Raw genomic sequence first — 13517 nt, forward strand, 5'->3', positions numbered from 1 at the left:
AGGAAGATGAGCACAGATGTTAGCTCAGGGCTAATCTTCCTCAGCAAAAAAAAAAAAAAAAAAAAAAAAAAACAAACCACGCAGGAGAGAAGGCCCCAGACTCCCCTACAGTGGAGGAAAAAAGGGGAGGAGGGTGGAGGCATTGTGAAGGTAACAGAGACTTAAATCCTAAAACCAAATGTTTAAGCACTAATAACAGCAAAATCCAGGGAAATATTTCAGCTTATGTTCTCTCCAAATTGAAAAAAAAAAAATTAGTCATGTTCTGCGTGTCCAGCCAAATTACTGGGCATCTGCGAGGCAGAACAATGAGTGGGGGTGCCAAATGAGCGTGGGACCCACACGCACTCGGACTCTGCTCTCCACCAGTAGGGAACGCCACCAGGCAAGAGTCTAATGAGCAAGATTTTGAGTAAAAAGACCAGTCTGATCATAGGAAGGAAGGGGAGAAGGCATCTAACTTTCTTTTGCAAAAATAAAAACATCATAGTAACTATTTGACTAGTATACAGCTTAACCACTACTTTAAAAGAAAAAGCTAAGTTTTAGAAACATGTTACTTTGGGGATCCACAGCAGATAATGTGTGATTCCCGAGAAAATACAACATTTTAGAAGGACGCTTATCCAATATTAAGAGTCTTTTTACGTAAGGCAATGAAAGGCATCATTTTATTCTTGAAATGGTTCATGCTCTCAGAAGTGCAGTCATACACTGAATCAAAGCCTGCATGATCACTGTCCTCCCACACTCGGGAAATATGGCCTCATCGTGTGAAACGGCCAAACGTTTAATAGTCACCAAAATCTTCCAATTTTCCCATACTCTAACACAAACAAAAATGAATTCATTTGTCTGTCTCAATTCAAAAAAATTTTAATCTAATTACTGAAACTTAGAAAAGGACATTCTTGAGCATTTTATTTCCTCTCTACTAAGAACTAAAAGGAAGTCCTGTCTTCTAAAAGAATATTAAATGGCCAATGTCTGTCACTTTTTTTTTTTTTTTTTGGCAAGGAAGAGTAGCCACATCTGTTGCTAATCCTCCTCTTTTTGCTCAGAAGATTGGCCCTGGGCTACCATCCGTGCCCATCTTCCTCTACTTTATATGTGGGCCACCTGCCACAGCGTGGCTTCATAAGCGGTGCGTTGGTCTGCACTCGGGATGCGAACCTTCGAACCCCGGGCCGCCGAAGCGGAGCACGAAAACTTAACCACTACGCCACGGGGCCAGCCCCTGCCACTTTTGATTACTGCATTTTTAAAAATATTTCTGTGTTAAAATAAATGTAATCATAAGGGATTTGCCAAATGAAACCAATGGATTTGTAAGCATATGAAAATATATTTTCTTTTACTAAAAGTGGAAGAAGGTGTTAGTCTCAAAAAGAAAATATAACCTAGCTCAGTTCTTAAAGTGATAAATATACACGCTTAATGAATACTATGGAAGAGAAAAGAGGCTTCCTCTTTGCACTCTGTGGGGATGAGATCCTCACTGGGTCAGAGAATGAAACCTGCCTGCTGCTGTGGCCAATATCAGGCGAGATGCCTGCGCTCCTAGCTCTACTCAACCATGTAAACAAGAAGGGTATTTACTGTCCCACATGACAGGAAGTGTGGAGACAGGGAGGATCCAGGGTGGGTGAAATTCAGCAATTCAACCACATCATCAAGGATCTAGCTGGTCATCCTCAGCATGTGGGCCTGGAACTGGACAGACTTAAGGGACATCATGAATGCAAGATGGCTACCCAACCAGGCCCTAAAAAGTCCACCATAAGTAAAGGGACTGTTTCTTTTTCTAAGGAAGAAACGTTTCCAAGAAGTCCCCCTGCAAACTGCCCTTCACAGGTGGCTCATTGGCCAGACTAGGGTTTCACATCCCTCCTCCAATCAATGATAAGGAAAAAGGGATTACCTCGCCTGGTTTCACACTTAAGATTTACTCCCTTGTGATCAAGTTCCCTTCCCTATGGGTAGATACCTGAACAAATCAGGATTCTTTACAAGGAAGACAGGGAGGATGGAACTGTGATAGGGACCAACAGTGTCTGTTACAGAGAGTCAAATACAGCCATACCAATGGCCACAAACTTTCTGGCAAGGGGCAACAGAGAAATAAGCCGGTTGACCATTCCTTCCCCCTTGCCCCAAAATACCTAGATCCCATTTTATGGTCTAAAATCAAGGGCTGTTATATAAAATTTATATTTTATAGAAAGGAAAAAAACATTTACTATTTTAAAAAATCTATCAGCCACCCCGGAACTTAAATGAACTATTGAAACAGCTAAATAGCTACTGCTTTAATGAATCCTCATATTATCAAACTGTGGTTTTAAAGAACTTCCAGAATGTAAAATAATAAATGCAACCCAGATGTTCACTAAAAAATGAAAACAAGATTGTTTTTACTTCATAGCAACCAAATAGGTCAGCCCATTTCCTCCTTCAGAGAATTCTCAGAGGACCACAAACTCCACTCGAAGAGCATGTGTTTCATATGTATCTGTCCACAGAAAAAGGAAACTCCACTGTCCAAAATAAACGGAGAATATTATATGTTCCCATGAAAGTGAATTAGAAAACTGCAGTAAGGCTGTATCTACACATTGCCAAACATCTGGATGAAAACAGAAAAAAAAATTAATTACCTAGATATTGGGAAATACTTTTCAATCATCACTAAAATGCCCAGTTCTAGAGCAAACTGTTGTTTTTATTTCTGAAGTACAGGAATAAGTTTTTCAAAAAGAAGAGAAGAATACAGTCATTTAAAATAGCCCTGTTGAGAATGCAAGGTAGGAACTTATTTTCTCCTATTTGAACAGTGCTCCTGGTGACTTACTGAAAACTAAGCCAGCTAAAAGAGCAAATTTGCTCTGTGAAAGTAAATTACAAAATCTTCTTAGCCAACTAAATTGACTCAGGTGAGTCTTTTCTAATATTGACATAATAAAGATTTATCCAAAATAAATTCTTGATTTGTCTCCAGCCAAATTATAGAACACTACAGAATTGCGTGTCTATTCTATCATGGCAATTGGGGAATCGACAATAACTAGTAAAAGTTTATAAGTTTAACTTCAAAAACCAGGATGGAGAGTCATGTATTTTCCACTCATTTAAATTATATACTCATTTTCCCACAACTTCAAAATATTTATTATATCTTAAGCAGCTTTTAGGATACTTTGATAAAACCTGTTTCTTCATTTCATTTCACTTCAAAAGTTTCAATAGTCCTATATTACAAATTGATAAACCTGCTTCCTAAAAGATCACCAATAACATTTTAAAACTAATCTATCACTCCAAAAGTTATTTATACTAAAAGTGTGTGCATGCAAATGGCAATACTATTCTAACTCACCTGATATGAATTACTGTTGGGGGTCCTCTATCAAAAGGATTTAGTGGAGAAATGTTTAGTTGCCTTTTCCTCAGAAAGCCCCTACTCTGGCTTTCCCTCTATTCTCATTAATATGACAAACTTCCTTTTTATTTTTTTAAGTCACCAAATCCAGTAGACACTTCTCTATCCTCATTTTAGTCCACCTCTCAAGAGCATTCAATTTCTGCAATACCACACAATCTTCAAGGTTCCCTCAACCTCACTGGTTACCCTTTCCCGGTCTTCTTTACTGGGCTGTCTTCAGTCCGGGCATTTTTCTCAACTCTCTCCCCTAAGGGATCTCATTCATCCATTCCCATGAATTAAAAATGAATTAAAGTCTTCCCAACGTTTATCTCTTACCCAGGCTGGTCTTCTAAGCAGCAGACTCACGTAGTCGACTGCCTTTCTACCATCTCCACCAGCGTATCTCATGAACAAGTCCAATTTTAAATACCAAAATTCTGCTTCCAGTAAAAACTGACTAGTTTTCTGCAGACCAACGCTTCTGTCAAGAACAACTAAGAAAGCTGAACAAATTACAAGAAACAACTGTTTGAAGGTATTAGAGAGCTACCAATGCAGTGAGGACTTAGGAGGCCAGGATCCCAGAGAGGTAAGTGCAGAGAGGTGAGTCTAATAGTCTGAGTCACTTTTCTCCTTGAGACATTTGCCAATTCACAGCAGAAGCGGAGAGGACAAGAACCTAAGCAGAAACAAGTGGTTGATAATCTGAGAAGGTGAGCAGAATTTCCAGCAGTCTTAGGAGACTGGGGGGACAAAAATTAGAGTTCAGGGGCTGCTGAGTAGAAGAGACCTGGTAAACACCCCAGGCTTTCAGCTGGGACCACCAAAGAGCTATACTCCAGGAGAAGGGTAAACCAGAAGTAGACCAATCCTCACAATTTTAAACTGGTATTTCCCTACCTTAACCGCCTGCCAGAAGCCTCTCTTGAGGAAGATAGCCAGAGTCTCAAATTATCTCTACAATGTTTCATACACGTTGTCTACTTAAAGCTTAACAGGCATATCTAGAGTCAAGATCACATGACTGAAAACCAAGGGTAACAGAATATACTCACAGGATACTCAAATGTTGACGTTATCAGACATAAACTTTACAATAACTGTGATTAATACTATAAAGAAATTAACTGATAAGATGAAAATTTTCAGCAGGAAGTTAGAATCTAAAAAAAGAATCAAGAAAACTAAAAAGACAATAACTGAAATTAAGAACTCAATAGATGGATTTAATAGCAGATTAAATAGAGCTGAAGAGAAGATTAATACACCGGAATATAGGTCAGAAGAAAATATATAGAGTGAAGCATGGAGAGATAAAAAGAATGAAGAACACAGAAAAGAGTCTCAGAGACATACAGGACATAATGAAAAGGTAACTAGAGTCTTAGAAGAAGAGACAGGGAATGCAGACAAAGTAATGAGTGAAGAGACAGTGACCAAGAATTCTCCAAATCTAAAGTAAGAGCAAGTCCTGTCACAGCACTACCAAAAAGAACCACCACCACCACCAATCCCAAGCAGGATAGATTGAAGGCAAATCACATCTGGGCACACCACAGTAACACAGCTGAAAACCAAAGGCAAAGAGAAAAATCTTAAAAGCAGGCAAAGGAGGGAAAAGGACAGGCTACCTTAAAAGAAGGACAAGACCGATCCTGCTGATTTCTCAACAGAAGCCATGGAAGCCAGGAGGCAATGAAATGACATGTTGAAGCACTGCAAGAAATTAACTTGATAACCTACAACAGTACACCTAGTGAAAATATCCTTCAAAAGTGAGGGCAAAACAATGACATTTTCGACAAAAAACAAATGGACCCTCCAAGTGGTTTTCTCCTAGTCCTGCCTCCCAAGGCTTCCCCTTCTCACTAAGCAGGAGCACCACCCACTTAGTCACACAAGCCAGAAACCTAGAAGTCATCTTTTTTTTCCCCCCAAAGCCCCAGTAGATAGTTGTATGTCATAGCTGCACATCCTTCTAGTTGCTGTATGTGGGATGTGGCCTCAGCATGGCCAGGGAAGCGGTGCGCCGGTGCGCCTAGGATCGAACCCGGGCCGCCAGCAGCGGAGCGCACGCACTTAACCACTAAGCCACGGGGCCGGCCCTAGAAGTCATCTTTGATCCCTGCAGTTCCTTCACCTCTAACCTCCAAGCTGTCGGTATGCCTATTCAATTCTCCAAAAATACGTCTCCTCACTAGTAAAGCAATGTAAATTAAAACAATACACCATTTCTTACTCCTGAGACAGGCAAACATTTAAAAGTCTGACAAACGCCAAGAGCTGATTAGAATGCTCCTCAAGAGAAAGCAATCTGTCAGTATCTAGGGAAACCAAAAGCATACCTACAACCCACAATTGCAGTTCTAAAGATATATTCTAGAAAAATTTTCACACACGTGTACAAGGAGACAAGCCTGAGGAGTTCACCTTAGTATTGTTTGTAACAACAATGAAAAGTCAATGTAGAAATCCAACACAGGACAAGAGAAATAAAATGTTATAGTAGTTAAAAAATAAACAGGGTCTATATAGAATAACACGGATAACCTCAAATGCAAGCTGCAGAACATGACATATAGTATGATACCTTTTTTACAAGTTTTTAAAACAAACCAAAAAGATCTATATACCCACGGACACACACATCTGCTAAAGCATGAAAACTATACCAGAGGATCCACATCAAATTCATAATGGTTTCGTTTAGGACATACAAAGGGAAGGAGGGGAACAGGACCAGGAACTGCTGGACAGAAGTGCCTTCAACTTTATTCGGTATTAACAAATATTTACTGAAATATTTACTACTATGCACTGTGGTCCAGGTCTTGGAGATACAGCAGTAGATAAAAGCAGACAATACTCCTGCTTTCATAGAACTTCCATTCTAAGAGAGAAGAGACAAACAATGAACCAATATATAATGCGTAAGGAGTGATAAGTGCTAAGAAGAAAAAGAAAGCTGGGGAAGGGGAAAGAGTGACAATGGGGTGTTGTGTCAGACAGGCTGGTCAAGGAAGACATCAGTGGTAAGGAGACATCTGAACCGAACCCTCAACGAAGGAAGTAAGCACGACATGAGACTTCTAAGGGGAAACCACTGTGGGAACAGAGAGGGCAAAGGCACCAAGGCAGAGGTGAGCTTGGCAAGTTGATGGAATAGCAAGGAGACCAGCATGGTGACAAGGGTGCTGAGCAGGAGACCAGAGCAGGGGCCACGGACAGCCCCCAAGGTAAGAAGGGTTTTCATGTTTTTAAAGGGTTATGAAAAAGAAGAATTTGTGACAGAGACTGTATAAGGCCAAAAATATTTACTCTCTGGCCCTCTTATAGAAAAAGCTTGCAGCCCCCTGGCCTAGAGCACATGGACCCTACACTGTAGGGCCCTGTGGGCCATGGTTAGGCTGTGGATAGGATTCTGAGTAAGCTGAGGACAGTGTGGACTTTGAGAGTGACATCATCTATGTCTTAAGGGGATCACTCTGGCTGCTGTGTAGACAGGATGACAGCAGGGAGAAAGTTAGAAGGCGAAGGCAAAAGAAGTGAAAGATGGCACCACAGTTTTGCCCTGAGCAACTGGGAAGAATGCTGCTGCCGTATGTGGATATGGCGAGACTTATCTGTAATGCTTTAATTATTTTTTTTATAGACCTAAAACAATATGACAGAACATTAACAGCTATTATATTAATTCTGAGTCAGGGTAACATGAGTGTTTGTTTCATTGTTTTCCGTACTTGTCTGTTTTTATATAGATTTGTCTTATATCTTCACTTTCACCACCGCCACCTAACCCGCCACGCTCTCTCTCACCTGAACCCCTGCAACAGCTCCCTCACTGGTGTCCCCATGTCCTCTTCTCCCCTCCTCCAATCCATTCTGTACTCAGTAGCCAAGAACACTCTTCTTAAAAAGGCAGAGGGGCCGGCCCGGTGGCATAGCGGTTAAGTTCACACACTCCACTTCGGCAGCCCGGGGTTCACAGGTTCGGATCCCGGGCGCAGACTGACGCACCGCTTGTCAAGCCATGCTGTGGCAGATGTTCCATATAAAGTAGAGGAAGATGGGCACAGATGTTAGCCCAGGGCCGACCTTCCTCAGCAAAAAGAGGAGGATTGGCAATGGATGTTAGCTCAGGGTTAATCTTCCTCCAAAAAAAAAAAAAAACAAAAAAAAAAGGCAGGGAGTACAATGGTTCAGAATACGGCCTCTGAAGCCAAACGCCCGGGTTCAAATCTCAGCTCCGCCACTTACTGCTGTGAATGTGGAGCAAGTTATTCAGCTTCCCCATGCCTCCATTCTCCATTTCCATCTGTAAACAGTGATAATGTTACGTAGCTAACAGGGTTATTGTGAAGAGTAAATAGGTTAAGATACATAAGGCACGCAGGACAGAACAGACACAGAGAGCATTATGTAATTAGCCAAAATTATTGAAACGTAAGCCAAACGTCATTCCCCTGTTTAAAATCCTTCTTTGGCTTTATGCACTTAGAATAAAATGTGAATTCCTTACTTACAGAAACTGCCTGATATGGCCCCGGTTTATGCTCTGTCGAGGCCACATAGAGCGTCCTTCAATCCTCTGGCTGTACTCATCCCCTTCAGTGGGAACTTCAGGGAACTCTCCCTCCACGTGGGCCACCAAACCCTTTAGGTTGCACCTGAAAGGACATTTCCTCCAAGAGGCCTCCCCTGGCCCCCTGACTCTACCTACACCTCTACCACCCCACACCCCACCCACCCCAACTCTCTCCCTCAACCTCCTTCGTGATTTCCTTCAGCACACTTAGCGTAATCTGCAATTATTTTATATATCCTTTTTCGTCTGTCTCCCATCTCAACAAAGCTCCAGGAATGCAGGAAGTTCATCCACCTTACTCACTACTATTCACTGTTGTACCAAGCACGGGACCTGGCATCTGGTAGGGATGGTATCGATACTTGTTGAAGAAATAAATGTTCTAGAAGAGAATATGCTCTAAGCATACTCTAAAAGCACCTATCACATCACTTTTTCAACATTTCAAAGAACAGTGGTTAATTCCCTATGCATAGACTGAAAAAATAGGTAATGTATTTTATAACTTCCTACATTTTACACTAATCGTTATTTTTTAATATATAAAAACTCTCTCAAAAAAGATGCTTCCTACCAGCATACTATTTTTCTGTGAAACTGTTTTCCTATTTTGGAATAAGTGAAGATAGACAAACTGTTTTTAATTTCAAAAAATAAAAAGGCGTATGACAAAAGTTTCCTTTGTACCTACATTCCCCATCTGCTCAGCTCCCATCCTCCTCCCCAAACAGGTAACCATTGTTATTAGTTCCTTGTTTAGCATTCCTGAGAATTTTCATACATATGCAAGTACTTTTTTTTTTTAAACAGAAATGGTAGCACAAATGCACATTTTCCTAGACTTTGCTTCTGTAACTGAGTAAGGTATTTTGGAGATGTTTCCATATCAATTCATAAAGAGCTTCCTTTCTACAACTACACAACTTCATTCACCATCTGGGTATATTTCAATTTATCTGACGAGTCTGCTGCTGATGGACACTCGAGTTATATTCTATCTTTTACTAACACAAACAATGCAATGAATAATCTCGTCCCTATGGTATTTCACACACGTACACATACATCTGCAGGTTGGATTCCTAGAACTGGTACTGCTGGGTCAAAGGATTTACACACTTGTAATTTTAAAAGCTGCTGCCCAAGGCCCCTGTGTCAGGGTTCGCCCAGAGAAATAGAAGTCCCTCTAAGGAGTTGAAACAGAGGGAATTTAATGCAAAGAATTGGTTACACACATGATGGAAGAGCTGAGAAACGGGAAGACTACCCAGAGCAAGAAGCTGCTACCACCTCTAAGTTGGAGGATCAACAGAGAGGTACTTCCAAAGCTCAGGTGCTTGGCTGGAGGCAAAAGGAGACCAGGCAACTGCCAGAGACGCTGTCTGCGGCAGAACAAGAGGGGAGATAACCCGGTTTCTCCCCTCCTCCTACCGTGCAATCTCCCACCAGCCGCTCCCATTGGCCAAACGTGGCCCCAAGCCAGCTGACCCAAAGGTCTGGGAAATGTTGCCTGCAGTAGGGAGTCCCTCCGCAGGGGAAGGGCGAGCAATGGATCTGAGCCAACAGGACATGGGCTGGTGCTGCCTCCTTAAGAGCTGTAACTAATTTACACTCCTATCGCCCACAGATGGTTTCAAATGTGGTGGTTATCCCTTGCCTGACAGGTGAAATCTGGGATCTCAACCCGGCCTTAATTTATATCTATTTTACTGAGTGAGGCTGAGCATCTTTTCACATGAAGCAGACTTAACCCTCATCTACAATGATTGGGGGGGAGAGGTGTGGGTAGGGAGGTTCGAGTTATTCACCTCATCTGCCACAGATGGTCCATTCAAGAACATCAATCAGACATTCCCAAACTGAGCATTAGATGGTGGCAATGAGCCAAACTAAAAGTCACCTGCCAAGTAGAGACATATCTCGAGAACCGTTCTAGAAAACCTGAAAGGCAACAAGGCCCCAAAGGAATTGAAAATACCTTAACTACACTCTGCACACATTACAAGTAACAATGTGTTCTTCTAATCTTGTACCCCCCACTTGTTCCTCCTCAGAACTGCCTTCCAACCATTCATATCACCATCCTCTCTCCTTATCTTGCATTGAAAGAACAAATAATAATACCCTGGACAAAAATTTAAATTATAAAAATAGCATGTAGGAATTGTTTTTAAAGTCTTTTAACCCGACCAACACATTAGCAAAAAAGACCTTTTAAATTATCTTTCACCTCTGCCATAACTACTGTTTGAATAGATGGTCTACCATATCTTATAAAAAAGCTGAAACTGACTTCCTCATACATAGTTCAAAGTTTCGTACTATACTCTAAAAATATACCCAAAAAAATTTATGTTTTACAATTGGCTGGCAAATGACTAGCAACTGAAATTATTCTCCTTCAAAGGGCTGACCTCTATTTTTAAAAACACGGATTTTAAACCAAAGCATTTTTTTTAGAAATGTAAATGGTAGTAGTAATAACTAAAGAACTGTAAAGAAGTACGTTAACTTCAAAACCCCCAACAATCCAGAGTTAAATTCAGGCAAACCAAATTTATACAATAATCACTATATAATAACTCTTATTTCATAACCCTGAGACAGACTTTCACTTATTCAAAAATATACTTATTCTAAGATTTGGAGATTCTAAGATTCCAAACATATTTTTAAGTGTCTTCCATGATGCAAAGAAGAAAGATTTTAATAAACCATATCAATAAAGGTTAAAAGTTGTTTTCCAGCACCGACATGCTGTGGGGCATTTTAGTCGGCAATCAATAAATCTGTTCATTGTTGACTGTTCCAGTGAGGTAAATTAAATGACACATTAAAAACAAACATACCCCTTTCCTACTGCAAGGTACATTTTTTAATGTTTTTTCCCCCAAATTCAAAAGTAATACACATCATTCCAAAAATTTGGAAAATATAAAAACAAAATAAAACATCCATCATATGACCAGTTTTCACACTGTTTAGACCATGGTGTAGAAAACAACTGCTTACTGCTAATGGTTGTAAAATAATTCACCCAATAAACTTTCCATAATTTACCTCACCATCATCCTATTAGGCACTGCTGTTTCCAATTTTCTATTATAGTATGTAAAGCACATCTTCATGCATGAGATATTTTTTTCAATTTCAAGATTGTATCCCCAGAAGAGATATGAACAGCCCAAAGAAAGTTTTAAGACTTTTGATACTTAATATCATCCTTCATTATAGTACTTAAGATCTATAAATTGCTCAGGCACGTTGGCTTCCTTTTTTTTTTTTTTAATCTTTATACTTGCTTTTGTTTTGTTTTTTTACCTTCAAGTCTTCTACATTTCTAAACTCAGAGTCGGAAACACCTTCCAAACTAAATCGCCAAGCCAGCTGGCTCCCTTGACTCGAATGTCAAACGTTTAAATATGACCGTTGCCTTTATTTTCTAAAAACGAAAAACTGCTATGCCTGTGGTGTCACCCAACTTGTGATGGGCAGGAAGCACGCATCCACAGAGAATCCATTACTTGGACTCTTCAGACAGCCAGCCTGGCTGTAGGAGGGTTTGCAACTGCACTCCTTTGCACAGCACTTTCTTTCATAAACAACACACCCACTCAGTGCCACAGTGCCACCCCTAGCTTTAACTATGCGAACTGAACTCGCCAAATGCCACGACTTGTGCCAACTTCCCACCACTGCCACAGCACCGCTCCTTTGGGCAAAAACATTTCCCCCTGAGCAGCACTTAAATTCTAGAAGGCACCTTGATAACCACTTCATCCTGAAGCGTTCAATACTGCTGATTCTTACAGACAGCTGCTTCAGCAGCCTGTAATTAAGATTTTTTCAAAATGCTCCCTTATTACAAGGGGTTCTGATGATTTGGTCTGTCAGCATAAAGGTGATCTTGAGCAAAAGTAGAGAACCTCAACTCCGGGTGTTCCTGCAAAACAGGGGTATTTGCGCTTCGTGTTCCAAACCAACAACCCACTACACACACAGACACTAGACAGACACGTTATTCTGTTTTAAAGGTGCAGTTCGCAGCATGACACAACAGTAATTTGTATTCCACTAAATCACTGACAACAAATGCGAATCTTCCAGCAAGAGGTCACTGAGCGTCAGGCAGACACGACCCCCTCGGGAAGCTGCTCCCCACGCCCGGGTTTATGGTCTCACCGCTGGGGCAGGCTGCAGCTCCTTATCCGACCCTCGGCTCCTCGGACTTAGCTTTTTTGCTCACTCTGTAACGTTTCCTAGTGCATGAAATGCGTGTGCTCTAGCTGCCCCCTCCTCATCTAAGAGACCCTCCCTAACTACTCCTGACCTGAACCCAAAAAACTGTCAGATCTTCAACCCTCTCCCCCACCCGCCCCTCCTGGACCCGGAGGATCCCCGATTCAAAACTTTCCCCTCCACCTTTCCCGTGGAGTCCCCGCTTCCCACCACCTGAGAAGGGACGCCGAAAGGGTCACCCTCCCGCAGTGGGGCTCCGGAGGGCGTGGACGCCCTTGGCGACAAGAGGCAGGGAAGGTCTCCCCGAACGTCCCCCGCCCCAGGAGAGCGACCCCCGAGCCCCAGCCCGAGCCTCCGGGGGCCCCGGCCGGCGGGCGACTCCAGCCTCGCCCCGGAGCCCCGCTCGGGCTCGGCGGCCACCCCGCCGGACCCTCCCCTGGGCCCCCAGACCCCCACCTCGGGCCCCGAGCGCGGGCCTCGGCGCTCGCCAGCCGGCACCGGCGCTGCCCGGACCCCGTCTCGTCAGGCGGACCCGGGACCCCCGACCTCGGACCGGCCGCCCGCTCCCGTCTGGCGCGCCCGCGACCCCCGCCCCAGGCCGCCAGCCCGGCCCGCCACACCTCCGGCACTCACCGCCGCCGCCCTCGCCGCCGCCGCCGTCTTGGTCCATCTTGAGGCCGCTCCCGCTGCCGGCGAGTCCGGGGCCAGCGGGCGAGGGGCCGCGGGCGGTGGGCGCCGCGGTGTGGAGCGCGCAGGCAGCCGGACGGCTCCAGCAGCGCGCGGGCCGGGTGGCGGCCCGGGCCTCCTCCGACCGGGCGGGGCGCTCGCCGCTCAGCGCCGCCGTCACGTGACGCCAGACCCCGCCCCCGGGCGCGGTGGGCGGGGCCCGAGGCCGCGCGGCCCCGCCCGCGGGAACCCCCCACCCCGGACCCCTCGGGAACTCCCCCGGACCGGGCGAAGGGGCTGACGGCGCGCTGGGCCCCGCCCGGACCGCGCGCCGGGAGCCTGGTGAGGCGGAGACCGGACCGTCGGGGGCAAACCACGCGTCGACCGCTGCCCCCGCCTCCCGCCTTCGATCAGCTTGGGGACAGACGTGGGGTCCGGGAGGGCACGGGAATGCCCACTCTACAAAACCCTGCGGCGACGGGTCCTCCTCGCACGTGCACTGAGGAAGAAAGATCAAGAAACGCACGTATTCAAAAGTCAGGCCTTCCCCCTCCGGCCCCGAGAAATTTCGGAGTAGTCCAGCCTTTCAGCTTTCTGATGTAT

At 44.0% G+C, this 13517-nt stretch overlaps 1 protein-coding gene across 1 annotated transcript in view; it reads right to left on the minus strand.

The window, feature by feature from the left end:
- Positions 1-13025, minus strand: part of CYTH3 (cytohesin 3) — a 91373-nt gene extending 78348 nt beyond the window's left edge. Inside the window, exon 1 of the mRNA XM_058569316.1 lies at positions 12882-13025. Within this exon, the coding sequence (XP_058425299.1) occupies positions 12882-12918 (37 nt within the window). The 5' untranslated portion in view covers positions 12919-13025. The remainder of the gene's footprint in view (positions 1-12881) is intronic.
- Between the last annotated feature and the right edge of the window lie 492 nt (positions 13026-13517).

This window comes from Diceros bicornis, chromosome 26, assembly GCF_020826845.1.
Source record: "Diceros bicornis minor isolate mBicDic1 chromosome 26, mDicBic1.mat.cur, whole genome shotgun sequence".
NCBI classification, from domain to species: Eukaryota; Metazoa; Chordata; class Mammalia; order Perissodactyla; family Rhinocerotidae; genus Diceros; species Diceros bicornis.